We start from the raw sequence: 27421 nt of genomic DNA on the forward strand, positions 1-27421 counted from the left end.
ACTTCACGGCAGACGAATCCTCTTCACCGTCGCCATGACGGATCCTTTGTAAACTTCCGGTTGCTCACATGACTTTACCATCGGAGGAGTCACGTGACGGCCGGGGGGAGGGGGGGGGGATGAAAGGACGCCGGTGACGTAAAAACAGGTTTCAGTCCATAGCTGCCCAGTGTTGTGCTTTTATTAAATAAAACTATTATGGTCTGTGTTTCACACGCTGCAACATGAGCTCATGAGCCAGGAATTGAACCTACAACCCTACCACTGATCCAACACCTCACTTTTTTTTTTTAATACTTTTACTTAACTTAAGTAAATATCATACATTTAAGGGCTTTTACTGAAGTAATATTATAAAAAGTGATATTTTCTGCACACACACACTTGTACTTTTACTCTTTAAAGAACTTTATACACGAACGGCTGTTAGTTTAGATTGAACTTTAGGTTTGAACTCTACATCAGTGACAGGAGCTGATGTTTGCAGCGTGTGAAGATAAGAAAAGTCTGACTGAGCCGCTTCCTCATGATCAAAGACAGTGAAAAGATAACATGCTGTGATGTGTGGAGTCAGTTTACCATAAAGTGACTTTAATAAAGTTAATAACTAAACTACAACATTTTTGAAAGACAGGAAACGGATCCAGAAGGCTTTAAGTCCAAACTTCGACGATGTCTCCGTCCTCCATGTCCAGCTGGGCCGGCGTCTGTCTGCGCGTCACTTTGGAGCCGTCGAAGTAGAAGGAGACCTTGGTGCGAGTGGCGGGAGGAACCCTGGACAGATACTGAGAGAAGACGGAGGCCAGCGGCGCGTCCTGAAACGACAACGCCACGTGATCAGTTTGTGTTCCGCTGCGACGCGGACGTCAGAAAGAAGACGGACTACGAACTCTGTTGAGAGAAAACTCCTGCGCAGAGTCTCGGTCTTTGCTCTGCAGTTTAACGGTGATCACGTCCGCTCCTTTGACTTTGTCCTCGGCTGCCATGACGACACACTCTGCACCAAAATCAAAACACAAACGTGAGGTCCACACCACTTCACCACTTCACCACTTCACCGCTTTCTTGTCTAAATGGATTTTTCTTGGCGACCTTGAGATGCGTCCTGGGGCATTTCTACGTCACATTTTCATCCTCTTACATCAAAGTTAGGATTCAATAAATGATATTATATTATTATTATTGTTATATATATAAAATATTCACATTTAAGAAGCTGAAAATGACACAAACTGAATTCATCAATGAATAAAAATAAAATCTCGTAGACGGTGAAACGACTGACCTACGATGTCTGCGATGCCGAGGCCGATCTCACCGACTGTGGCGTCTGTCGCCAGCTCCACGTCCTCCTTCAGCAGCAGGAGGCGGGGCTCGGGGACATGAAGGACAGCAGACAGCTGGGACAACACGTCCCTCACAGGCGTCGACTGAAGGACGATAAAACGTTCATCACGGACACGCCCACTCACCATGCATGAGTGAGTGAGTGAGTGAGTGAGTGACATGATCTGTGATGTCATCGTCTCAGGACTGAGATTCTTAAACGGTTAAATAACTGACCTTTTCTGACAATTCTACAGCCCAAAAATGTAAATAAACCCAGACTGACCATCATGAGAGGGTGAAACTGCTCATGAGAGGGTGAAACCCGCGATATCACGGTCACAACATCTGGACCTTTGTTGTTTGTACGTACAGACAGGACGGCGATCTTGTGGACGTCTGTGCGGCAGCGGATCTTCAGAGGAATCTCCCGCACGGACGAGCTGTACGGAGACGAACACGAGCCTGCTTCAGGATTCACCATGATGACATCACCATCATCTTGCTCCTCCTCCTTTGACGTCGGAGGCGGGGAGACTTGGCGGCGGTTGCGTTTGCTCCTGGTCCTGGTCTCGGTTCTGTCCCGAGTCTCCGGAGACAAGAGGGAGTTCAGCACCTGGAGTCTGCTGTCGATCTCACTGAGGAGAAAACACAGAGAATCAGAGTCACGTTAAAATAAAGAATTCTCGTCCCAGATTTAACGCGTGACGTGATTATTGAACTCCGTGTGTTTTGTGTCTCGTCCTAAAAACAACGTGAAACAAAGGTTGAAAATCACGTCCCGACTCACCTGATGGTCTTTATGACTTTTCTGGACTGTTTTTGGACTGGACTCCCAGGAGGAGACGGACAGCGGACGACTTCTCTGAGACAAAGAGGGAAAAAACTTTTTATGGAGCTTTATCATAAATGAAGATTAAGAAAATATTCACATTTCAGAAGCTGTAAATGCGTCGCAGCGCGAGCGCGGCGTCACTTGAGCTTCCTCACTTACGTTTGGGTTTTGAACGCTTTGTTGTCACCGTGTTCTGCCTCCTCTTCCTCAGAGTCACTGATGGTTAAGTCACTCGCTGACCTGCCGTCACACGAGAACTCCGACCACAGACCGCCACCTGCTCACAAACGTTCAGGTGATTCTGTCAACTTTCATTCCAGTTTCATTCATTCATATACATACACACACACACACACCTGTATTTTTACCTGCGTGTTCCTTTTCTGAGAAAGTGGGCGTGGCTGACGTCAGCTGCAGACTGTTCACCTGAAAACAAACACACTCAGGTGACGGAGTAAAGAGGGCGTGAGTGCAGCTCCTGCTGCGACCGACGCTACTTTACCTTGTTGGAGTAAACCGGCGCAGGGACGATCGCCGAAGCGTCGAGGATACGCCGGCGTTTGGGCGGCGGCTTCATCGCCCGAGCGTCGCCGTCAGGGACCTTTAAATCACAGAGAGGAGCTTTACTGAGCTGCAGGCTAACGCTAATGCTAATGCTAACAACAACAACAACAGTAACAACAACAACAAAAACAACAGCAACAACAACAAAGACAACAGCAACAACAACAAAAACAACAGCAACAGCAGCAACAACAACAACAACAACAACAATAGCAACAACAAAAACAGCTGTGACATTCACCAACGAGTCGAGTCTGTTGAACGGCTCTTTTAAATGAACGATGGGAACCAAGTCGCAGTTTGCGAGTCATTGTTTTTATATGTAAATTGTCCATGCTGCCTACACATGAGTGAGCGAGTGAGTGAGTGACTGAGTGAGTGTTCTTGTTAGTGGACCAATCAAGAGACCGGCAGTCTGTTGACATCATGTCAGCATCAGCAACAGCAGGTACCAGGTTCTATCACTGATGAGTTATTTTAGTCGTTTTGAAATTGAAACTGAAATTCTTCATGGAAACGCAAAAACAAAAACGTGCTGGACCAAACTGAACCGTTCCACTCGGTGGAAACAGGGACGGGAATCGGTATCGATCCGGTACTGGTCCAACTCACCAGATCGGACAGAGAATCCAAAAATCCTGTATGTCACATGCTTTACTGCTCAGGGTGTGAAAATGAAAATACAAATCAGCAAAAGCATTTTAGCCAAATCACGTTTATTTCTTCTTTTGTGGGAGAACAATGTTTGTGACACAGTTGGAAAATGACTCAGCATAAATGTGTCATTATCTGCTTCACAAATGGTCTGAAACGACTGGATCGGAATGATATCGTATCTGTAGATACTTGAGTTTGTGATATCGGTATCGGACACAAAAACGGTGGTACCGAAACACCAGCCTGGCTAGTTCCGGGCGCCGGCGGGTCGACAGGGGGCGCTCACGGCACAGAGTGTGCTGATAAAGTTCCAGCCACATGTTAAACAAACAGCGCAGAGTTTGTGGTGAACATTGATTCCCTCGCGCCGCCCGCTGCTGCAGATTAAGAGTCAAACTAACGGCCGTTTATTTTTGCGTGGACTCGCTAGCATAAACGCGGTTAACGTCGCTCGCGCTAACGCACAGTTCGCGGCTTTTTCTTCACTTTCTGCCGCCGACACCGTCGCGCTGCTCGCCGATGACGTCACGGACACGTAAACAGTCGTTTTAACGGGAAAAACGAGCCACAGAAAAGTGACACTCACCAGTTCCGCCATTTTACCGCTTCTTTTTGTTTGGAGTCTCGCTGCTGCCTTCACGGACTGTGGGAGATCAGGACTCCATAGCGGGGTTCACCCTCGGATGTATCATAAGAACAGGAGCGCCCCCCTCTGCCATGGAGAGCCATCTCAGTCAAAATGAAAGAAATAAAACCATAAATAAATATACCCCTGAAATAAGTAAATAAAATTATATAATATATATAATTATACTTTTATTTCCTAATGACACTTATTTCACTTTTATTTTGAAGCGCCACATTTATTTCCAGGTTCTTTTTCATTTCCAATCCATGAATGCACATGAGGGGGCGTGGTCAATCGTGTATAATGTACACATATATAAGTATATAAGTGTATATACTCATATATGTATATGTAACGATAAGAGTAGTTTTTAAAAGTCCTCTGATTAAACAAAGAGCATTATTAACAAACACTAATCATAAATGTTTGTATGGGAGTAAAATTCCTTTAAAGCAGCTCATCGTAGCTTTAAAATAATGTTTAAAGTAGTTCAGACGAGTTACACACAAGCATGAGTACAAGCCAACATGTCTGCGCCGCACGTGCCAGATTTTCACTCCAAATAAAACGAGATAGTATTGGTTGAATGTGTTGCCGCGTGCGTGGAGGCCGGTGTAAAGGCAGGAGACAACACATGCACTGGGCAGGTGTTGTTTGTACCTGCAGGACATTCAGTCCACGACCTGCCCACGGTGTCGTACTTACATTCAGTTCAGTTTTAAGATTCATTTTTGTTGACAAACGGCCACGACAGGCGTTAACGTTAACGACTGTGGCCTGGTGTTCGATGCAGGTACTGCACGAGTTCGTTGGGAATGCTGACTCAGCATTTCTGGTTGTTATTATTGTCCTCATCTTTTATATGATCTTAAAAGTGGCTAAAGTCATTTTGTTGTCACTGAGAGTTTGTGCGTGGTTCTCAGCAGCAGGGGGCGCTCACAGCACAGTCGCCACCATTCCAAACCAAACAAAACTTATCCTTTGAAGTATTTATTTAAAGTGTGTTCTCAGGTGTTTGTGTTGCTCGTCACAGATAATCCAGCATAAAAAAAAAAACAAAGAAAAAAAGATGGCTCCGGCTCCATTAGAGTCATTCTGGTCTGGCGTGGTTTTCGTATCCAGGCCTCGGTCACTTCTTCTTGTTCTCTTTGCAGGCGACCACGTATCTCTGCGCCACGTTTAGAGGAGGAGAGTAACCGTCAGCGTACGACGTGTCCTCGAACAACACCGAGTAATCGTCCTGAGGCTGCACACACACACACACACACACACAGTAATGAAGTAGTATCGTAATGAATGAACACACATATACAGTATATCGATGTCATATATATCATGAATTGCTGTGGTTCTGATGAGGACATGGTTCTGTTGAGGACATGGTACCAGGTCAGGGTCTCACCCTGTGTGGTGGGGTGTGGATGAGGGCTCGGTAGAAGCAGGTGGTCTGGGGGTACAGAGCCAGAACCAGCTGGTCTTTGCTGAACAGAGCTTCAGGGTCCGTCTCTGGGTTTGCCTTCCACTGTGGCAGAGGGATGATCCGCCGCCGGCTCAGAGTGTGTCTCCTGATCACACACACACACACACACACACACACACACACACAGTCATCAGGTCTGGGTTCTGACTGAAAGAGAACTAAGAGGAAACGTGGACTCACTCTTTGCCTTCTTCATCGATGTCGTCCACTTCATACCTGGAGGAGAAAGTGAAGTGTTAACTTCTCAGGTAAAGCTTTGATTGTGTGTGTGCAGCAGGTGGCGCTCTCACTTGTTGGTGGAGTGGTTGTAGCTGACGACCTCAGCCAGGATCCACTGCTCGTCTCCGTCCACAGCTTTCACCCTCGCTGCCACTTTGTCGCCCTGCTTGGCCACGTAGTCGCTGTTGGCAGGAGTGGCTCCACACAGCGGAGGCGGACTGACCAAAGATCAACATTATTAGAAAGTTAACTCACTGATTATTTATCAAATACCAACTATTTTGATAATCGAAAGTTTATATTTAATATTTAAAACCAGTTTCTGTCATTTTCAGCTTCTTAAATGTGAATATTTTCTGGTTTCTTTGCTCCATAAACACAAACGATCATTCAAACTGAATCATTTTAGTTTGTGGACTCTCACCCCGACACTCACTCATACATTCACTCAGTCACTCAGAAAACAGTTGTACGTAGTCCTTACCTCTCTCCGGGTTTTCCGATCCACAGCGGCAGCGTCATGGCCGACTGCTGGAGGAGGGTCATGAGGACGCCGCGCCTCATTGTCTTCCTGGGCGGATCAGTGTCGCTGTAAACTCCTGCCATCTTAGCAGCTGCAGAATCAAAGCTCATCGTTAGAGAATTGACATTTTTACAGCACGGTGGACGTTGAATGTTGCTCTTCATACCGATCCTCCTCTCCTCCAACAACGACTTGATTTCTGCGATTTTATCCAGAGCGTGACGTAGAATGCTGCAGGAGGACGAGAGGGAAAGACTTGATGTTAACCCTCTCATTACTATGATAATCAGGCTTTTCCAGTGTGGGCGGAGTCATCACTGGAAATGCCCTAATAACAGTCCGCTAACGCCCTGACAACAGCCCTCTAACACCCTAATAACAGCCCGCTAGCGCCCTGATAACAGTCCGCTAACGCCCTGATAACAGTCCGCTAACGCCCTAATAACAGCCCGCTAAGGCCCTGATAACAGCCCTCTAACACCCTAATAACAGCCCGCTAATGCCCTGATAACAGTCTGCTAACGCCCTGATAACAGTCCGCTAACGCCCTGATAACAGTCTGCTAAGGCCCTGATAACAGCCCGCTAACGCCCTAATAACAGCCCTCTAACACCCTAATAACAGCCCGCTAGCGCCCTGATAACAGTCTGCTAACGCCCTAATAACAGCCCGCTAACGCCCTGACAACATCCCACTAATGCCCTAATAACAGCCCGCTAACGCCCTGATAACAGCCCTCTAACACCCTAATAACAGCCCGCTAGCGCCCTGATAACAGTCCGCTAATGCCCTGATAACAGTCCGCTAACGCCCTGATAACAGCCCTCTAATGCCCTAATAACAGCCCTCTAATGCCCTAATAACAGCCCGCTAACGCCCTGATAACAGTCTGCTAAGGCCCTGATAACAGCCCTCTAATGCCCTAATAACAGCCCGCTAACGCCCTAATAACAGTCTGCTAACGCCCTAATAACAGTCCGCTAACGCCCTGATAACAGTCCGCTAAGGCCCTGATAACAGCCCTCTAATGCCCTAATAACAGCCCGCTAACGCCCTAATAACAGTCTGCTAACGCCCTAATAACAGTCTGCTAACGCCCTGATAACAGTCCGCTAACGCCCTAATAACAGTCTGCTAACGCCCTGATAACAGCCTGCTAACGCCCTAATAACAGTCTGCTAACGCCCTGATAACAGCCTGCTAACGCCCTAATAACAGTCTGCTAACGCCCTAATAACAGCCCTCTAATGCCCTAATAACAGCCTGCTAACGCCCTGATAACAGTCTGCTAAGGCCCTGATAACAGCCCTCTAATGCCCTAATAACAGCCCGCTAACGCCCTAATAACAGTCTGCTAACGCCCTAATAACAGTCCGCTAACGCCCTGATAACAGCCCGCTAACGCCCTAATAACAGTCTGCTAACGCCCTAATAACAGCCCGCTAACGCCCTTCTTCTGTGTCGTTTATTCCTCTTTTGTAAGTCAGTGAAATGTAAAGTGTGTGGCGTGTGAACGCGTGTAAAGGCGCGCTGACTCACCTGCACTCGGCCTCGGCGTCTGCTTTGGCAGTGGTGTACAGTCCTCTCAGCTTGGTGCGGTAGTACGGAGACGCTGACGACACAGTGACAGGAGAGTGAGGTCATGTGAGGTCATGTGAGGTCATGTGAGGTCAAGGGTTAGAGCAGCAGAGTTAAAAACAAATGTAAACAGTAAAAGTATCTGGTATCGAGTGGCAGCCATCTTGTCTTGGCGAGGCTGCTCCAAGTTCCCAAGTCACAAATCCAGGTTCCCCCAAAATTCCAAGTTCTACAATATCTAATGTCATGTGTTTACATTAGTCCGACTAAAATGGAACTCGCTTGGTCGGACTAACATACCAGAGTCATGTGATTCATAGTCTGAGGACATTTAAGAAGGACATGACGTTTAAACTGCACGACCACCGCAGACGTGTCCATCTGTCTCACCCTCCACCTCACTGTCTCACTCACCACACACTAACTCCAATACAGTGCCACCTACAGAGGCGGAGTCAGATGATTTTATCCTCAGATGTAAACAGTGTCATGTGACCTGCAGTGAACTTTGCTGTGGTGCATGTACTGACTTTTGTTCTCCGTCTGCATCCTCTCGTGTGTCTTCTGGATGTTGAGGAGATTGTGTTCACTGCGAGATCTCTCCTCCTGCAAACAGCGGCCATCATTAACACGTGTGAAATAAAGACGCTCTCTGATGTGAAGCTCTGTGACAACATCTCACCTGGGTCTGTTTGATGAGCTGATGGAGTTCCGTGAGCAGCTCTGCGATCTTGGTGTCGGCCGACATGTCGCTGCCTTGGAGACTGAGAACATTCAGACCAAACAACAACGACGTGTCACGATTCTCCCAAACCAAAACGACTGCAATTCAAAATTTAGTTGAGATAAATGGGACCCACATCAGTATTTGATGAGTATTTCCTCTGACTTTACACCGTTGTCATGGTAACTCGAAACAGTTGACATTGTGCGCCAAAGTAAACATTAGATGTTACTTTGCTGAGAATGAACCTCTTTCAGATTGATACGTTTAATCTAAATTGTAGTTTTATTAATGGAGTTCTATTTGTTGTTGTTTTTAAAAAGCAGCGGCTTTTAAAATAAAATCGTACATTGTCTTAATACCGTTGGTTTAAATCGCGCCCAGTTGAGCGCAGAATGTGCAAAGAAACGCGCTTTGATTGCGTCACAACTCACTGGCTAATGTTGTGTTAGCTAGCTTGTGAGCTTCCAGTGCGTGCGACGGGAAAACATCAACACTTCGCAATTATTTTTCTTTTCTTTTTTTAAAGCGCAGAGAAACGCACAACAATGCGTTTTCGTGCGTTTATTCGTGATTGTTCCTCTTACCGTGCGTTTATTTACTGTCGGCCAGACACCCGAGTTATACCGGAAAACCCGGTTTCTTCTGCGCATGTGCAAGCGAGACGACTTCCTGTTCATAGTGTTTACAGAAGGTTCAGCGATTTGAAATAAAAACGTTCTATGAGGTCTTGTCGTCATTGTTTTACGACACAACCACACGTTTTGATTTCCGCTTTTGTTTTAGTCGTTCATCTTAGAAGCCGACGATTTTAGCACCACTTCCTTTCAACCTGGCTTTCAAAATAAGAGCCTTCGGCTTTTTACTACTTCCTATGTAAAATATTTTTGCCATGACGCTTTGACTATTAAACAAAACACAACTTATATACTTATAGTCTATAGTTTAAAACAACATATTTAACGCTCTAAAATACACGTTTTACACATTATTTTGAATATATATACATGCATGTATATATATATATATATATATATATATACATATATAGGGACTAGAGCTGCAACTAACGATTATTTTCATAATCGATAAATCTGTCGATTATTTTCTCAATTAATCATTTGGTCCATAAAATATAAGAAAACCTTAAAAAAAATGTGGATCAGTGTTCGTCAAACCTGGAAATGATGTTCTCAAATTTCTTGTTTTGTCCACAAACCAAAATGATTCACTTTTAATGATTTTTTTTGTTATATGGAGCAAAGAAATGAAGAAAATACTCACATTTAAGAAGCTTAAACAATCGTAAATCTTGTTTTAATCATGAAAAAAGCTTTGAACCGATTAGATTATCAAAATAGTTGTTAATTTAGTGATCGATTAAGCAATTGGTTCAGCTCTAATACGTACACATATATAAATGTGTACGTATATATATATATATGTATATACATATTTATGTGTGTATATATATATATATATATATATATATATATATTTATGTGTATACATACACACACACCTGAGATGGTCGACAAATGTATCAGCTGCGTCGATGTTTGATATTTTTCAATAATTGGCTTTGGTCATTATTTATGAATCTATCAATTATAAAAAATGACAAATTTCTGTTTCCAGAAACGTGATAAATGTTGCATAAAATGTAGATTAAAGAGACAGAACATTAGTATTAAATGGGTTGTTTCATCAGAGATAGAAAAAAGTGGTGTAGCATGTACCTAATAAAGTGACCAGTGTTTGTGGGGGGGGGGAGAAAAACCACAAACACACACTGTTATGTTTCACTATATTTATATTATATCATTATCATTTAATTCAATGTAGTACCTGAAACTAACCACAAAGGGGCGGACACACGAACGGCGCCCCTCCCCCATCGACACACGGTCCCAGCAAAGAGTGAAAAGAGACAGAGGCACAAAGAGTTTCTGACATGGCGACGGAGGGCGGGACTTATGGACAAATGCGTGAAAGGCAAAGAAAAGTCGCGACAGAAAGGACCAGGGGGGCGGGGCCGAAAAAACGGTGACGAAACACAGAGAAAAGGCACAGAAAAGTGTTTTTAACTGTTGACGGAGGGAGGATCAGGAGGAGAGTGAAGGATGCCGTTGCCTTAGCAACGAGGCGTAAGAGCAAATCTTATATATATATATTTAATATTTTTCTCCTTTTTTAAATCCTTAAAATTAAATTTAAAAAAAGGCACAAAATAAATTTGAGCTGAACGACGAGATGATTTAAAAAAAAAAAAAATTAATACTTTTATTCTCACTGTCATCGTCATTATTATTATTGTTTGTTTTATCAAAAGTTTCACATCTGTCCAGCCTTTCATTTACAGTTAGTGTGTGTGTGTGTGTGTGAGAGGGAGAGACACACAGACAGAGACACACACACACACAGGTTGCTTTTCCATCACACATTTCTAACTCATGTTTCTTCTCCTCCATCAGTGATGGAACCTGACGAAGATCAGCTGATACAAACATGTGACATCATCAGAGTGCCGGCCTGTGATTGGTCAGAGTCATCACTGCGCGACGTCAAAGCAACAATGTCCAACTATAGATCAAAGTTAAAAAGACATTTTAGCAAAGCAAATGAGTCTCACTGACTCCGCCCACCTTGAGGAGGAGCTAAGAAGCAATGGAAAACCAGACCAAGCCACGTAGAGTGGAGCAGAGCGAGAAGTGCGTTATGGAAAAGCAGACAGCGAGCGAGGCTGAGGTAAGTGTTTCCTGTAGTTCTGATCAATAATCAATAAATCAGTCAACTAAAGTTTATGGAAAAGTGAAAACAGATTCAAACAAAAGTGTTTCTTCTCCACGTTTGATTTAAAGGTCCAGTGTGTGCTGTTCACTCCGACACTCAGGTTACCGTGGAAACACGAGGCCCTCACTGACAGACGGTACTGAGTTCCCTTCTGTCGTGCGTCACAGTAACTCAGTGGTTTGAGGTTTAAACGCAGATTTTAAAAAACATGTTAGCAATGCAGCAAATATCTCAAAACACGATTATTTTAATACGACATTTTGTAAATAGAATAAAACAAACCACAAGTTACTTTATTCCATTTCTGCCTCCTAAATGTTACACACTGGACCTTTAATGTTTCAGATTAGCTTTGTCTGTGAGGGGATTAAATGGGGAAAGACATTTTTTTTCCTTTTAATTTAAATAATAATCTGTTGGCCTGAGAGGGTTCACATCCAGTGACAAAATGGCTGTCGGCAGGGATGAGGGAAAACCACCAATCTACGTCACATGATCACGTCTTTATGTCACTGTGAGAGACACACACACACACACACACACACACACACACACACTGCTGCCTCCATCACTAAGATCAAATGTCTTATTTGGTCACTTCAGTGTTTGAACTCCTCAGTGACACAAAGTGACCACATGAGGCAGCAGAGGAGCAGCAGCTGAAACCACTGGTTTTCTCTCTGGGCTTTGGTACGGGAGAGTGAGTGGTTTACAGACGTCTGTCTCACAGTGAGATAAAGACATGAACGTGGTCTTAAAGACACTTAAACTGGGTTCCGCACCTTGGTTGACATCAAACTCGAGGACTGAATGTGCCGACGCAGAAGACGGCGTCCACGTCCACGTCCACACTCTGCACCTGGACGAGTGATCATCCTCAGGGTCTTGGTCACGTTTGTCTCTGGTGAGATGGAGATCATCACGTTGTCATTTCCTCGCCCTCTCTCAACTTTACTCGCTCATTGATCTCACGTCAGCGGCAGAGAGCGGCGGGAACCCTGCTGAGACTGACGTAGATGTTTGTTGAGTTTTCTTGGCTCTCTGCTGGAAGGCCACTGAGAGTGAGTCTGTCAGCTTCTCCGCAGCAGGGGGCGCTCACAGCCACAGTTTACAAACCTTTAAACATCGTCAGTGTGATTGAGTTTAGTGTTTTGTGGGTTTTTTGGACTCCGGTTGTGGTGATCTGTCCACTGTTGAGGTATCATCACAGGAAAGATGATTTAAATACAATGATTGAAATGAAATGTATCACCGTGTTAGTGTCACTCTCACCCGTCTGCTCTCTCTCTCTCTCTCTCTCTCTCTTCACTTTAGTGTTAGTACTCTTCCTCTTCCTTCTCCAAATTTCTAACAAAATTAAAATACTGGTAATGAATGGCTATGATGTACGCTGCTTCATCCAACCTCACTATTGCGCACACGCACACACACGCACGCACGCACACACACACACACACACACACCCCCCTCTCCTGGTCTTCATTAGAAGAAGGAGTACTGGTTATCGATGGCTCGGGGCGCTCTCACTCCGTCCCTCTCTTCTCCCTCCACAGCGTCTAGTTGACGTAGAGGAGTGTCCCTGTCTCTCTCCTCCCAGTCCTCCAGTCCTCCTCCTCCTCCACTGCCACTTGCACTACTTCCTCCTCCTCCTCCACCTCCACTTGCTGCTGCTGTCACTGCCACCACAGTTGTTGTTGTTGTTGTTGCTCCTCCTCCTCCTCCTGCTGCTGCTGCTCCTGCTGCTGCTGCTGCTGCTGCTGCTCCTCCTCCTCCTCCCCCTCCTCCCCCTCCTCCTCCACCTCCTCCTCCTGCCAGCTCCACTTCACTCCCTCTCTCCAGTGGTGGTGTTGGAGGTGGCGGCCGGCCCGGTGGCAACGGAGGAGGCTGAGGAGGGCTACGGGGTCTGCTGCTCAAGTCTGTGAAGAAGAAAGAGATGACAGAGGAGGGAAGAAAGAAAAGGAGGAGGAGGGTGTAAGTAAAGGAAAGCAGGAAAAGGGGGGGGGGGGGGTGAAAGGTCAAAAGTGTAAGAAGTGAAGTGACGGCACAGTCGGAGAAGAGAGGGATGAGAGGTGGGAGAAAAAAAAGAGAAAATGAGCGGCAAGTTAGGGGGAGTAGTCTGCTGTCATGGAGTCCACGGGGTCATGGAGGCAACACGCACACAAGCACACACGCACCCTCTCTTTCTGCCGAGTCTGGTCTCACTTACACACAGTCAGAGATGGGTGTAGATGGAGAGTCAGGATGGCGCGTGGTGATGACATCACAGACTGTAGGCCGACTGCCTGCCCTGTCCCGGCCTGCAGGGGGATGAGCCAACGGACACAACAATCAACAACAACAAAGTGGTCAGAAAAACAACGGGCGCAATGACACGGATGGAAAATGTTGTCGCGACACATGGTCACATTGTCCACGCTAAAACAACATCGCAGTTTTCTAAACAGACGTCTAAGTTTCTGTTTGTCTACACTAACTTCGCAGTTTTCTAAACAGACGTCTTAGTTTCTGTTCGTCTAAACTAACATCGCAGTTTTCTAAAGATACGTCTAAGTTTGTGTTTGTCTCCACTAACATCGCCGTTTTCTAAACAGACGTCTAAGTTTCTGTTTGTCTACACTAACATTAGGGCTGAACGATATGGACAAAATTTCATATCTCGATATCGATATGATACGATATGACTACGGGTTCGGTGAAAACCAAGCATTTTTCAGAAAAATAAAAACATCATAATACAAAAGACTGTAGAAACTTTCCACATGGAAAGTGCAGTTTTATTGATGAGAACTCACTGTGAGACTGTGTACACTGGTACCATGTCTTTTGCAAAGTCTGATGTTATAGCTTCTGTAACGCCTTTATGTCTGGTGGACGTCGACTCATACGGTGTAACGCTACTGAACGCATCAGTAAACACACTTTGCTTGGGCTTCTTTTGGGATGACTGACAAGTCCCCGGTGTTTCTCTCATTGTATTACACTCTTCGTGCAGCACGCGATGGTGTTGTTTCAGGTGGTGAAACATGTTTGTTGTGCTACCTTGCTTCGTCGCAATTTTTGCCAAGCACGACCTGCACAACACCTCGCTCTGGTTGACATCATCCTTTTTAAATCCAAAATCGCCACCGGCCGCATTATCTTCCGCGCTCATGTCACTTTCTTTCCCGCTGTGTATGTGTGCGCGTCTCAGTGTCCGTCTCCCTCCCGCCCTCCTATGTTTGTCATTGGTTGGCTTCAGCTGTCGATCCACAGCAAGCATGAAATAAGGTTTGTGGTTGGCTGGCCGCAGTGGTGCATTCAAGGGCAATCATAAAAATGAAGTTTATTGTGCCAGAAATGTACATGTAGGGCGAGCGCGGGGGAAAATCTATATTGTTTATATCGTTGCTTTTGCGATATGAATATCTTGAATGTTCATATCTCGATATCGATACAATAACGATATATCGTTCAGCCCTAACTAACATCCCAGTTTTCTAAACAGACGTCTAAGTTTCTGTTTGCCTACACTAACATCGCCGTTTTCTAAACAGACGTCTAAGTTTCTGTTTGCCTACACTAACATCCCAGTTTTCTAAACAGACGTCTAAGTTTCTGTTTGTCTACACTAACATCCCAGTTTTCTAAACAGACGTCTAAGTTTGTTTGTCTCCACTAACATCGCAGTTTTCTAAACAGACGTCTAAGTTTCTGTTTGCCTACACTAACATCGCCGTTTTCTAAACAGACGTCTAAGTTTCTGTTTGTCTACACTAACATCCCAGTTTTCTAAACAGACGTCTAAGTTTCTGTTTGCCTACACTAACATCGCAGTTTTCTAAACAGACGTCTAAGTTTGTGTTTGTCTCCACTAACATCTCCGTTTTCTAAACAGACGTCTAAGTTTCTGTTTGCCTACACTAACATCGCAGTTTTCTAAACAGACGTCTAAGTTTCTGTTTGCCTACACTAACATCGCCGTTTTCTAAACAGACGTCTAAGTTTCTGTTTGTCTACACTAACATCCCAGTTTTCTAAACAGACGTCTAAGTTTGTCTCCACTAACATCGCAGTTTTCTAAACAGACGTCTAAGTTTCTGTTTGCCTACACTAACATCGCAGTTTTCTAAACAGACGTCTAAGTTTCTGTTTGCCTACACTAACATCGCAGTTTTCTAAACAGACGTCTAAGTTTCTGTTTGTCTACACTAACATCCCAGTTTTCTAAACAGACGTCTAAGTTTCTGTTTGCCTACACTAACATCGCAGTTTTCTAAACAGACGTCTAAGTTTGTGTTTGTCTCCACTAACATCGCAGTTTTCTAAACAGACGTCTAAGTTTCTGTTTGCCTACACTAGCATCGCAGTTTGAAACGTGGATAACTGTTGAGTCGTGTGGGCGTGACACGACCATAGGGGGGAGTTTTAAAAATGAAGCATGCTGTAGTGGACATACACATGTGCCGTGTCATAGAAATATCCTGTCTGACCAGTGGGGGCGCTGTCAGAGAGGTGGGAGATTCATACCTGGCTGGCGAACGGCGTTGGCACCCACAAAGCTGACGAGTGTGACGTCAGAGGCACCGCCGGACTCCAGGGGGATTGGATGCACCCGGAAGTGCTCCAACATGTCAAAGATGGACTGGAACCAGAGGTGCTGGACCCGACACTGGCCGTCCTCATTGAGAGAGAGACGGAGGTGCTGAAAGCCAAGAGACAGGTCTTGATGCAGAGGTCAAAAGTCAAACTAAAAGGTCAACAAAGGTCACCGTTTCCTCTCTCTAAGACCAATGCTGCATCCTCATGCTCCTGTAAACCACTCACTCTCCCACACTAAGGCGGAGACACAGGAGTTGCTGGTCCTCTGCTGCCTCGTGTGCTCATTTTGTGTCACTGAGGTCAATCTGAACAAAGGATTTCAAACACAGAATTTTACTAGATGACACATCTGAACTTAGTGACAGAGGCAGCAGTGGATCAACAACTCCTGTGTGCTGTGATGTTAAAATCACTGGTTTTCTCTATGGACTTTGGTGTGGGAGAGTGAATGGTTTACAAACTTTCTTGACATAAAGACGTAAAACATGTTCTCAAGATATTGCAGACTTTATGAACTGAGGTTTTTGTAAAGTGGCTAAAATGTATTCCCGGCAGATTGAGCCTCTGTGTCACAGGCTGCGTCTCAGCAGCAGGGGGCGCTCACAGCGCTGCACACTTGTGGTCTGAGTGGACCTAGAACCACACACTGAAGTGGCTGAGAAACTGTAGACGATCAGTGTGAGCAGTGTTAGATTTTGCTGTCTGTCCTCTGTCTCAGACTCACCTTGGCCTTGCCCTGGAAGTTGAAGGTCAGGACATATTCTCCGCGCCGTGTCTCACTCTGGCGGACGAGAAAGACGCCATGACTCGCGGGACCTCCGGCCAACACCAGCTGAGCGGCTTTGAGGCGGGACAGAGTGCCATGAAACCACTGACACTCACTGAGAGGGTGCTCCACCACCTCCACAGACGTGACCTCGGAGAACAAGAAGGACCCTGAAGGACACATGTCACATAAATCTTTTTTTGATTTGATTATTGATTCCCATTAAAATAGCATAATATTAATAAAGTGATCTAAGTGGACTTCCAGAGCTACGTCACAGAACTACGCGCGCGCAATTTGGGGTCAGAAAACACACTCATACCATTAACCTTTACAACAGTCCAACACATGAGATGCCTACCTGTAGCGTACTTGGCGGTGAAAATAGAACCAGCAATGGTGTCAAGTTCTTCAGAACCCCTACAGGATCTCAGACTGGGGAGATGCTACTGCTGTCACAGAGGCTGGCGTTTGTAGCGCTCACTTCATTTCATGGAAGTTCTCATTTTATCAGCTCTTTCTGTTAGATTACGATGAAAAGCCTGTGTCAGCGCACAAATGTATATGAAACCTGCGCTGCCTAAAGTCGTCTTGTGGTCTTGGACGTAGCTAGCTTGTAGTTACAAGTTAGACAAGTAAACTAAGTCCTTGTAAGACTTGTATGTGCATAGACTTTCTCGCGTGTCCAGTTGAGGTTTATCTGTGAGGTAAGAGTGAACAGCTGACCACTCGCTCATTTATTTCGGTATTGTTCGCGGTTCTCATATTCAGAATTATTCCGTGGACCGTGGACAAACATGCTATTCGCTTACCTGTTGTGACGTTTTCTGAACCCAAACTGCGCACGCATTCTCACTAGGCTTGGAATGTTTGTGTACAATGAAGAGCTTGTCTTTGTCCACGTTCATTGACGTGCAGCAGCTCTGCATCTGGACAAGTGACCGTCCTCGGGATCGCGGTCAGAGTCGGACTTGGACATTTTAGACAGAGATCCTCACGTCGTCATTTTCTCTCTTTCTTAATTAGATTTGCTCGTTGTTCTGCACGGAATCTCACGTCAACGGCAGAGAGAGAGAGAGAGAGAGAGAGAGAGAGAGAGCGAGAGCGACAGTGTCCACAACACGGCGAAGAACCATGTCTCCATGTTTGTCCTGTGTAGTACTAAGGCACTTTTCTACTACACAGTCCGGGCACGCCTCACCTGGGCACAGCGTGGCTCAACTCTACGTGGTTTGGTCTGATTATCTATGACTTCATAGTTCTTCCCCAAAGTGGGCGGAGTCATCATATCACAGCTGTGGTGACGTGGTTTTCTCAAACACTTACACAAACGAGTAGCTTGTAAAGCAGTTGTTTTGGATGAAAGTGAATCATTAGTTGACAGAATGGTTCAGTCCTTCAGTCACTGAACTGAAATACCAGTGAACGTGGTCACGATCTATAAATCCACCAGACTCCTCATTTGTTAAATGTTGCAGATGAACGTTAATGTTTTCAGGATTTCCAAGTCCTTTTAACTTTGATCTACAGTTGACGTCGCGCTCATGACTCTTCAGTGACGACACTCTCTGACCAATTAGAGGCCGGCAGTCTGATGATGTCACATGTTAGTATGGGCTCAGCTGAACGTCGTGCCGGGCCCGTGTGGTGGAAAAGCATCACGTCTCCCTACATCAAGCACCGTAGGGCATGAAACAGGTGGCGGCGTCATATCATCAAAATTCAAGCACTTTCAATGACCCATGTCATTTCAAGGTTCAGTGGCACAAACTTCCAAGGACTGTGAAACCTGAGGAGCTCAGGACACAAACACTACAGCTTTAACCACGTTCACTGAGACACCGGACATGATGAGACATGATGAGACCGGACATGACGAGACAAATGCACCACCGATTGCATCTGATTTGTCTGGTTCTCACCTGTGGCGTCTGGCGTCTCGGCAAAAGGTGTGCCGAGACTGGCTCCGCCCCCCCCAAGGATCCGGCCGTCTGGTTCGTCCAGTGGGGCTCGAGGTGGCAGCTCCGGTGGAAGAGGATCGGTCAGAGGTGAGGACCCCGCGATTCCTCCGTAACACACTGACACAGACAGACTTTTATATATATCACACATTTCCAAACCAAACTCATCGTTACACACCGAGCCTCTGTTACATTTAAGTAGAAAACAAACAAATCAGTGTTTGTGAACATTATCTCATTGGGAACTGATATAGTCAGGTTTGAATTGAATTAAAGGTAGTATACGTAAGACCTAAACACGACCATGAAGGAAAACTGACTCTTCTTTGCCTTCATAGTGACACATGTACCTTGTGAAAGACGGTCGACCATCTCAGGTGTTCCACTGATGTCCAGTGGCCCCACACACACACCTTCAGCATCGTCCTGCTCACTGTGACAGAAGCAGACAGATTAACATGCTGCCGACAGACGGCAGAGGACAATAAAAGCCTCCCGCGCTCGTTACCTGAGACAGATGCCGTTCCTGATGTCGCTGAGCCAGGCTCTCATCTGAACAGCGTCGCGTGTCTCGATCACATACTGCGCCGACGTTTCCAGCTGATTAAAGACGCAGAGGAAAAGTCATGACGTCTGCACTGACACGTCAAAGCAAAAACTTCTCCAACACACTTTCTCGCCTCGCCTCGCCTAAAGTCACTTGTTTGTGTGTGTGTCACGTATAAAACAGAGTCACCGCAGTTTCTCGCAGCCGTGCAGTGATGACTCCGCCCACGCTGAGTAGGTACTTTTTATTGTAATGGAGAAGCAAACTAAACCGTGCTGAGGCGAGCCGTTGGAAATACGCCCACAGAGAAAAGCAGTGATTTTAGCTGGCGAGGACACAGGAGCTGCTGGTCCTCTGCTGCCTCGTGTGGTCACTTTGTGAACAAAGCATTTCAAACAGTGAAGTGACAAAATAAGACATTTGAACTTAGTGATGGAGGAAGCAGTGGAACTCCTGTGTTAGTGATGTTAAAATCACTGATTTTCTCTATGAGGTTTGGTGTGTGTGTGTGTTTGTGTGTGTGTGGAAGAGTGAGTCGTTTACAGACAGTGAGATAAAGACGTGAACATGTGACGTAGACATCGTAGACTTCAACTGACGTAGATATCATTACACAAGTCTATCATCAAGTGGCTAAAATCAGTTTCTGGTAGCGTCTCCGCTGACAGACGAGTTCTCGCTACTTAAATCTCTACATTGGTGTTTTACAAGACTTCATGAGCTGGTGTCGTCATGTGACGGCAGACATCAACAGTTGCCAGTGGAGGTGTTGCTTCACTTGAACGTGCACGAGAGTGAAGACCAAAAACACAGAGGTTTACGGGGGCCGGCAGGGTTACCTGCAGCAGGAAGGTGTTCTCCTTGTCTGGAACCTCCAACGCCGTGGTGCTCCTCACGTCCACGATGGAGCAGCACGGGACAGTGAGCCGCGGCTTTGATGACTGAGGAGACACATCAGGCAATAAACAATGATATTATTAAAATTAAAGATGCAATTAAAATGCAAGAATAAAAATGAGAGTAGGGAACGTTCTAATGGTTAAATCAAATTAGGACTAATAGTTCTTACTGGTTATTAATAGAGAGAGAGAGAGAGAGACAGTGAACAGCGAGTGGTGATGTCGCCACAATTGTCCTGCATCGGCCTCGTCGTGCGTACATCAAGCAACGCAGGGCATAAAACAGTCGTAACAAACAAGGGAGACGTTTACCTAAACTTTCAAGGGCCTTGAAAAAAATCTAATTCAAAAAGGACCAAAATATCAACTTCTTTCTTGCACAAAATGTACATATCGCAACACATTTTTCCAATCATGGCTTCTACTGCTTGTGATTGGGAAACACTTACTTTGGGCGGGATGAAGAATTCCAGGTAGTACTCCTCTCCCCGCTCGCCGCCCTCTCTGTCTCTCTCTCTGAGGACCAGGCGACATTTATGCCAGCGGCCTCCTCTCCAGGGAACGTTCCCTCCACTGGCCAGAGGTGGCGCTGAACCCGTCTGAGCCGCCGCAGACGAAGTCGAGGCAGCGTTGTTGTTGTCCGTGCTGTGATGCAGCAGACCGAACGAGAAGCCGGAGAAGCCGTGGCTCCCGCTTAACTCGTCGTTGGACGAGCTCACGCTCACCCCTCCCTCCCGCACCAGTCGGCCCACCTTCCTCGGAGGTCCCATGGCGGTGGCGGCGGCAGCGGCACTGCTTGGGGGCAGCGTGGAGGCAGTGGAGTGAGCACCAGCGGAGGTGGGGGTGAGGAGAGGGGGAGGGGATCTCGTCAGTCTGAGCTTCTCCAGACGATGGCTCCACTTCTCCTTCTCGCCGCCTTCGCCGTTGCTCCGCCGTCGATCGCGTGCGGCCTCGGACAGTGAGAGAGAGGTGGCGCTGCTTGAAGAAGAGGGGGGCAGAGAGGAGGAGGAGGAGTGGGGGAGGGACAGGGGCATGGACAGGGAGACGGGCATTGAGGAGGTGGGTGTGGGAGGCTGCGTACCAGAGTTCCTCTTGGAGGCTGAGACCAGACTGGCGTCTTGTACGCCCATGGTGTAGCTGTAGCTGGAGGGCAGCTGGCTCTGGGCGGAGTCACTGGAGGAGCTTCGCCAGTGCAGGATTCCCCGCACGCTCCCCCGAACACTGCGACCCACACTCCGCAGTGAAAAGCGCTTCTTCAGTTTGTTTTTGGAGGAGGAGGAGGGCGTGCTGCTGTCTTTGGAGTCCGGCGGAGGTGTGACGGAGGAAGAGGAGGGCGGGATCTGAGCGGCGTGAGAGGGGTCAGCGCTGTCCACCTCTGCAGACTCGGTTTCCCGCTCTTCTGTGTCAACGTCCTCCCCGACAGACGATGCACCAAGCCAGCTGTCCTCCTCTTCCTCAACCGGCGCTTCCCCGTTGCCGGGGGCAAGCACCGGCCCTCTCTCTTCACGCCTCCCGTTGTTCCCTCCCACTGAGGAGCAGCATGATGACGAGGACGACGGGGGCAGTACTTGCCCGTGGGCGTAGGAATCTTGAAACCTGTCACTGCCGCGGTTCTCCAACACCAGCCGTGTCGGTGCAGGCTTACATAAAGTCCGCATCACGTTACTCGGGGGACAGGGGAGGACAGCACCCCCGCTCGCTGACAGGGGGGAGACTGCTTCCTCTTCCAGTGAAGTTGCATCTGACTGGGGAGCCCAGCTCGCCATTTCCTCCCTCCCAGAGGCACAGCTCGGCAAGAGCGCCCCCTCCAGTTCACTCTGGAAGTGACGAACAAATCGGTCGGTAAAGCGGCGGCAGAAGGCGGCGGCTGAGTCGGGGGAGTAGTGCGGGTTCTCCTGGAGAAAAGCCCGGAAATGACGAGCAAAGTCGCCGGCGGCAACGCGGGCGTGGAGCTCACAGAATTCGGTCCAGCTAAGGCAGGGGGAGGGGGAGGGGGTGGGCGTGTCCGAGAGGGACGAGGGGTGGGCCTGCGAGGGGGGGCTGACCAGAGGAGGGAGGGGCGGTGGCCGGGGGGACAGCGGCAGCAAAGAGGGAGATGGCGGAGACGGAGATGGGGAGGGCGAGGGCGAAGGGGGTAACGGGGAGGAGTTTGCCACCCGTGGGCTGGGCGGGGTCAATAGAGAGCCGTTCATCCTCCTGAAAGGGCGGCGGTGCTGACGCACCTGGCGCTCTATGAGTTCACAGAGGGCAAACACACAAACATCGGTCGAATAATTTACAAATGAGTGTATAAGTTCAAAAGATGTAACCAGAGAACAACTTTCTCTGATTCTACATCATTCACGCAGTTTTACACGTAAAGAGAAATCACCAGCTTCAGTCTGAGGAGGAGGAGGAGGAGAGATGTTCACGCATCGTTCATCAGAGATCCAGAGAAGTGAGGCCACATCCTGTAAGAAAACACAGACACACACACCTTCAACCTCAGCTGCGCGCGCGCACACACACACACACACACACACCATCCCAAACTTACAGCTATAGATGTTAAAGGAATAGTTCAGAGTTTTGGATGTGTGGTTGAATACTTACATCGAGGGCTGTGTTGATTACTCGAGATAATCTTTTACCCAAGTTTCTATGATTTTCAGCTTCTTAAATGTGAATATTTTGTACTTTCTGTAATTTTTCAGCTTCTAAAATGTGAATATTTTCTACTTTCTGTCATTTTTCAGCTTCTTAAATGTGAATATTTTCTACTTTGTCATTTTTCAGCTTCTTAAATGTGAATATTTTCTACTTTCTGTGATTTTTCAGCTTCTTAAATGTGAATATTTTCTACTTTCTGAAATTTTTCAGCTTCTTAAATGTGAATACAATATAATTTTGGTTTGTGGACAAAAACAAGACATATCATCAGATCATCAACACACTATTATGTAATATTTTTGGACAATTTCTTCGTATTTTACAAAGAAATTTAAGAAGCTGAAAAATGACATACTGGTTTACACACAGACAATTACCAAAATAGTTGACAATTAATTTAGAAATCGATTAATAATCAGTTAATTGAATCACAGTTGCAGTCCTACATGACATATTCCTCAGATTTCAGACTTTCTGACTTTAATCTCAGAATTCTTTGTATTCTGACAGTTGCAGTCCTACGTGACAAACATACATTAAACAGCGTGTCTCAGAATCACTGTATCATCCTCATCCTCGTCTTAGCATCGTTCTCGTGGACTAAACTGCAGTGTAGTCGTGGACAGCCTCGGTACAAACACACACACACACTTCCACCCGAATAAAAACAACGAGAACGACAGAAACAAGAGAGTGAGACTGTGAAGCTTGTGAATGACAATAACGTGAAGAACGAACGGGAGAAGCCGTTTCGTGACTGTTTGCAGAAGGAACGACGCTAACCGTTAGCGTGCTAGCAGTAGTTAGCTGTCAATCATACCGACCCCGTCTGTCTCTCTGCCTGTCTGTCTCACTGCCTGTCCCTGTCTCTGTCTGTCCGTCTGCCTGTTGTCCCCGTGTCCGTGTGTCTCCTCACCTGCGGCTCAGGTGGTAAAAAAAACACGGAATCAACAGACAACGAGGGAGCGTTATCCGTTAGCCACTTAGCTCGCTATTAATAATCCAGCTAGCTAGCTATCAATATTTGCTCCGGAAACGCGTGCCGCGTTTTATTCGTGTACCTCTGAATCACAGTCGCGCGCGTCCATGGAGCTGTGACGTGTTTCATCTTCATCTCGCAGCGGGACGATCGTTTTCCTCAAATCTTGTTCTCGATTCTTGTTGTTGTTGTTGTTGTTGTTGCTGCTAAATATGAATGTTGCTGTGTCTCGCCTGCCTGAACCCTGTTCTTCTCGTACTGGCTGCTGCTGCTCCTCCTCTTCTCGCGATAGTTGGGGGGTGTTAATTCCGCAAATTAAATACCTTTATTCAGAATCAGAATCAAAAAACGTCATGAATCCTGACTTTGAATCTCAGAATTGTGACTTCAAAGTCAGAATTCTGAGATTAAAGTTAGAATTCAGGCTGAATTTAGGCTGCTTAATTTTTTTAAAGTTTGTTTTCATTTTTTTTTTTACTTGTGGCCCTGATCCTCTTTCATAGTAATTAGGTGTTACATTATGAACAAACGTGTCCTTTTCACAAATTGTCTGGAGAGTTTGCTGCATTTAAAGGTTTTGGAAACTTTTGATTTATTCAGTTCGACGACCCAAGAGAAAACGTGATACACGAAACACAAATGACGTTCTCACATTCTGCCAACATTGAATTATTACACCCTGGAATATGTCAATGAGAGGGGGAATTGTGACAGTGCCATCTAGTGGAAATAACATGTTTTTTGTCCTCATGCCAAATATGGCCAAAAACTATGCCATCTGGTGGAGAGTAGTAAAAAAGGTCAATTCTGATGCAAAAGCCCAGATTGACGCGCATATATAATAAAATGCCTGTATTATGCTTTAATGGATACAATAAGGTAGATCAAACATTGCAGTTTCAATGGGACATTTATTGTACTTAATGGTCTGAGTGTAACACTCGTTTGTGCACAATGAATTTTAGAAATAGCAAGATCAAATAAAAATACACAATCTGGCCAAAATTCATGCGGGAATATTCATGAACCCATGAACACAGACAAAATGATGAAGAATAAAAATGTGTGAAAAAATGTGGCACAAGCATCCCCAACAGTTAATTTTAATTTAATTATGGAATATTTACATTGTTGGGAGTTTTCAAGGTTATTTGTTTATTTTTTAAAACAAACTAATTCTTCTTTAAAGTGAGAGGGTGAAAACTGTACAGTGTGAATACGTGAATGTAAAGATTCAAACTATGAATGATTGACAAACAAAGTTGAGAAGCTTCTGGGTTTTCCTCCAAGTTTCCAGAAAGTTCCGGCACAGACCGGAAACTGACGCTTCGCGAGTTTTGTCAGACTGCAGTTACTATGAACAAAATACCGAAAGTGATGTAGTTTTCAAAATAAGATAGACGCAGTTTGTTTTCGGTTGTGAGTGCGTCAAAGAAAACGGGTTATGTTTTACTTTGAAGTAGCAAACAGGAAGTGGCACCTACCACAGATGCAATCTTGACGGTGCCGGATGAGAACCGTGTAGAAGCATCCAGATCGTCTCCTCGCCGATATAAAGAGGCAGGAGCAATGAGAGCAGAGGAGAAGAAGAAGACTACAAAGAAGAAGAAGACGACAAAGAAGAAGAAAAAGAAGATAAAGAAGACCCCCCACTGAACTGTGAGTACACAGTTGACACTTTTTCCAGGTTTCATATCTTCACTGACACACATTGATGGTTTAAACTCTGTTCATGTTTAGAAAAGTGTCGTTTCCTAAAAGTTGCTTTGATGTTTCACAGGTGACCGTCTCCAGTGACAATGTCTGCAGCTAAAGGTGTCGCCATCGGCATCGACCTGGGCACCACCTACTCCTGTGTGGGGGTTTTCCAGCATGGAAAAGTAGAAATCATCGCCAATGACCAGGGCAACAGGACCACCCCCAGCTATGTGGCCTTCACTGATACGGAGAGGCTGATTGGGGACGCAGCTAAGAACCAGGTGGCTCTGAACCCCAGTAACACTGTGTTTGACGCAAAGAGACTGATTGGAAGAAAGTTTGAGGATGCAGTGGTGCAGGCTGACATGAAGCACTGGCCTTTCAAGGTGGTTTCAGATGGAGGGAAGCCCAAAATCCAGGTGGAGTACAAAGGGGAGGACAAAGCTTTTTATCCTGAGGAGATTTCCTCCATGGTCCTCGCGAAAATGAAGGAGGTCGCCGAGTCATACCTCGGCCACAAGGTGTCCAGCGCCGTCGTCACCGTCCCGGCGTACTTCAACGACTCCCAGCGACAGGCGACTAAAGATGCAGGCATCATCGCAGGACTGAACGTCCTGAGAGTCATCAACGAGCCTACGGCAGCTGCCATCGCGTACGGTCTGGACAAAGGCAAGACTGGAGAACGTAACGTCCTGATCTTCGACCTGGGTGGCGGCACCTTTGACGTGTCTGTCCTGGCGATTGATAACGGCATCTTTGAGGTCAAAGCCACGGCTGGAGACACTCACCTGGGGGGAGAAGACTTTGACAATCGCATGGTCAACCACTTTGTGGAGGAGTTCAAGAGGAAACACAGGAAGGACATCAGCCAGAACAAGAGAGCTCTGAGGAGGCTGCATACAGCATGTGAAAGAGCTAAGAGGACCTTGTCCTCCAGCTCCCAGGCCAGCATTGAGATCGATTCACTGTTTGAAGGTGTCGACCTCTACACCTCCATCACCAGAGCTCGTTTTGAGGAGCTATGTGCCGACCTGTTCAGGGGAACACTGGAGCCGGTGGAGAAGGCCCTGAGGGACGCCAAAATGGACAAAGCACAGATTCACGACATCGTCCTGGTGGGAGGTTCCACCCGAATCCCCAGAATCCAAAAACTGTTGCAGGATTTCTTCAACGGCAAGGAACTGAACAAGAGCATCAACCCAGACGAGGCGGTGGCCTACGGTGCTGCCATCCAGGCTGCTGTTCTCACAGGTGATACCTCAGACAACATTCAGGACCTGCTGCTGCTGGACGTGGCACCGCTTTCCCTGGGAATCGAGACAGCCGGAGGAGTCATGACATCTCTGATTAAACGCAACACCACAATCCCCACTAAATGTTCCCAGGTCTTCACAACCTACTCAGACAACCAGCCCGCGGTCCTCATCCAGGTGTACGAAGGTGAAAGAGCCATGACCAAGGACAACAACCTGCTGGGCAAGTTTGAGCTCACAGGAATCCCACCTGCTTCACGAGGGATCCCACAGATCGAGGTCACCTTTGACGTCGACTCCAACGGCATTTTAAACGTGTTGGCTGTGGACAAAAGCACCGGCAAAGAGAACAAGATCACCATCACCAACGACAAGGGCCGACTGAGCGGAGAAGACATCGAGAGGATGGTGCAGGATGCTGAAAAATACAAAGCGGAGGACGAGCTCCAGAGAGACAAGATCTCCGCTAAGAACTCCCTGGAGTCCTACGCCTTCAGCATGAAGAGCAGCATGCAGGACGAGAGACTGAAGGCCAAAATTAGTGAGGAGGACCAGAAGAAGGTGACTGAGAAGTGTGATGAGGTCATCGCCTGGCTGGAGAACAACCAGCTGGCTGAGAAAGACGAGTTCCAACACAGGCAGAAAGAGCTGGAGAAGGTGTGTCAGGCCATCATCACTAACATGTACCAGGGAGGACAGCCTGCAGGGGGCTGCAGAGAGCAGGCACGAGGCGGCTTCCAGGGGCCCACTGTTGAGGAGGTGGA

General features: G+C 46.6%; 4 protein-coding genes and 1 long non-coding RNA gene across 9 annotated transcripts in view; 2 read left to right on the forward strand and 3 right to left on the reverse strand.

Annotated features, from left to right (window-relative positions):
- Positions 1–570: 570 nt before the first annotated feature.
- On the reverse strand, positions 571–4845 carry nfatc2ip (nuclear factor of activated T cells 2 interacting protein). 2 transcript variants are annotated; one of them, XM_058654083.1, is made up of 10 exons: positions 4716–4845; positions 3969–4111; positions 2664–2762; positions 2530–2587; positions 2321–2438; positions 2117–2191; positions 1700–1964; positions 1286–1430; positions 891–997; positions 571–815 (listed from the first exon to the last, which is right to left on the reverse strand). In XM_058654083.1, exons 2-10 carry the CDS (start codon positions 3978–3980, stop codon positions 654–656), a joined length of 1041 nt encoding a protein of 346 aa, XP_058510066.1. In that variant the 5' UTR covers positions 3981–4111; positions 4716–4845; the 3' UTR covers positions 571–653. The 2 variants fall into 2 exon arrangements, with proteins under 2 accessions (XP_058510066.1, XP_058510065.1); XM_058654082.1 differs by having other exon boundaries at positions 2518–2587.
- Positions 991–2022, forward strand: LOC131475799 (uncharacterized). The gene is made up of 3 exons (XR_009242529.1): positions 991–1147; positions 1269–1481; positions 1702–2022. It is a non-coding gene; the product is annotated as an uncharacterized LOC131475799 (long non-coding RNA).
- Positions 4846–4984: 139 nt separating the features above from the next.
- sgf29 (SAGA complex associated factor 29) lies at positions 4985–9281 on the reverse strand. Of its 3 annotated transcripts, none has more exons than XM_058654093.1 (10): positions 9122–9281; positions 8493–8574; positions 8341–8416; positions 7772–7844; positions 6399–6463; positions 6194–6323; positions 5781–5927; positions 5671–5706; positions 5413–5575; positions 4985–5256 (listed from the first exon to the last, which is right to left on the reverse strand). In XM_058654093.1, exons 2-10 carry the CDS (start codon positions 8556–8558, stop codon positions 5140–5142), a joined length of 873 nt encoding a protein of 290 aa, XP_058510076.1. In that variant the 5' UTR covers positions 8559–8574; positions 9122–9281; the 3' UTR covers positions 4985–5139. The 3 variants fall into 3 exon arrangements, with proteins under 3 accessions (XP_058510076.1, XP_058510078.1, XP_058510077.1); XM_058654095.1 differs by having other exon boundaries at positions 8493–8632; positions 9122–9214; XM_058654094.1 differs by lacking the exon at positions 9122–9281 and adding an exon at positions 8671–9066.
- Positions 9282–13107: 3826 nt separating this feature from the next.
- On the reverse strand, positions 13108–23977 carry sh2b1 (SH2B adaptor protein 1). 2 transcript variants are annotated; one of them, XM_058654027.1, is made up of 11 exons: positions 23789–23977; positions 22450–22528; positions 20528–22308; positions 20019–20120; positions 19141–19232; positions 18983–19065; positions 18594–18749; positions 16630–16841; positions 15834–16008; positions 13534–13624; positions 13108–13243 (listed from the first exon to the last, which is right to left on the reverse strand). In XM_058654027.1, exons 1-11 carry the CDS (start codon positions 23813–23815, stop codon positions 13222–13224), a joined length of 2820 nt encoding a protein of 939 aa, XP_058510010.1. In that variant the 5' UTR covers positions 23816–23977; the 3' UTR covers positions 13108–13221. The 2 variants fall into 2 exon arrangements, with proteins under 2 accessions (XP_058510010.1, XP_058510011.1); XM_058654028.1 differs by having other exon boundaries at positions 13153–13243; positions 13502–13624.
- Positions 23978–24621: 644 nt separating this feature from the next.
- LOC131475741 (heat shock 70 kDa protein 1) overlaps positions 24622–27421 on the forward strand; it is a 2988-nt gene continuing 188 nt past the window's right edge. Inside the window, exons 1-2 of the mRNA XM_058654048.1 lie at positions 24622–25365; positions 25487–27421. The exon at positions 25487–27421 is cut by the window's right edge and continues 188 nt beyond it. Of these exons, the coding sequence (XP_058510031.1) occupies positions 25506–27421 (1916 nt within the window). The 5' untranslated portion in view covers positions 24622–25365; positions 25487–25505. The remainder of the gene's footprint in view (positions 25366–25486) is intronic.

This window comes from Solea solea, chromosome 16, assembly GCF_958295425.1.
Source record: "Solea solea chromosome 16, fSolSol10.1, whole genome shotgun sequence".
In the NCBI taxonomy this organism is placed as follows: domain Eukaryota; kingdom Metazoa; phylum Chordata; class Actinopteri; order Pleuronectiformes; family Soleidae; genus Solea; species Solea solea.

Coding starts and splice junctions, on each gene's coding strand:
- nfatc2ip (XM_058654082.1), bottom strand. Junction 2,439..2,517: donor ACACGCAGGTAAAAATACAG/GTGTGTGTGTGT, acceptor GTTTGTGAGCAG/GTGGCGGTCTGTGGTCGGAG. Junction 816..890: donor AGGAGTTTTCTCTCAACAGA/GTTCGTAGTCCG, acceptor TTGTCGTTTCAG/GACGCGCCGCTGGCCTCCGT.
- sgf29 (XM_058654093.1), bottom strand. CDS start 8,558: ATGTCGGCCGACACCAAGATCGCAGAGCTGCTCACGGAACTCCATCAG. Junction 6,324..6,398: donor GTTGGAGGAGAGGAGGATCG/GTATGAAGAGCA, acceptor TTGATTCTGCAG/CTGCTAAGATGGCAGGAGTT. Junction 5,707..5,780: donor TACAACCACTCCACCAACAA/GTGAGAGCGCCA, acceptor TTTCTCCTCCAG/GTATGAAGTGGACGACATCG.
- sh2b1 (XM_058654027.1), bottom strand. CDS start 23,815: ATGGACGCGCGCGACTGTGATTCAGAG. Junction 19,066..19,140: donor AGGAACGGCATCTGTCTCAG/GTAACGAGCGCG, acceptor CTTCTGTCACAG/TGAGCAGGACGATGCTGAAG. Junction 16,842..18,593: donor CGAGACGCCAGACGCCACAG/GTGAGAACCAGA, acceptor TGTGTCCTTCAG/GGTCCTTCTTGTTCTCCGAG.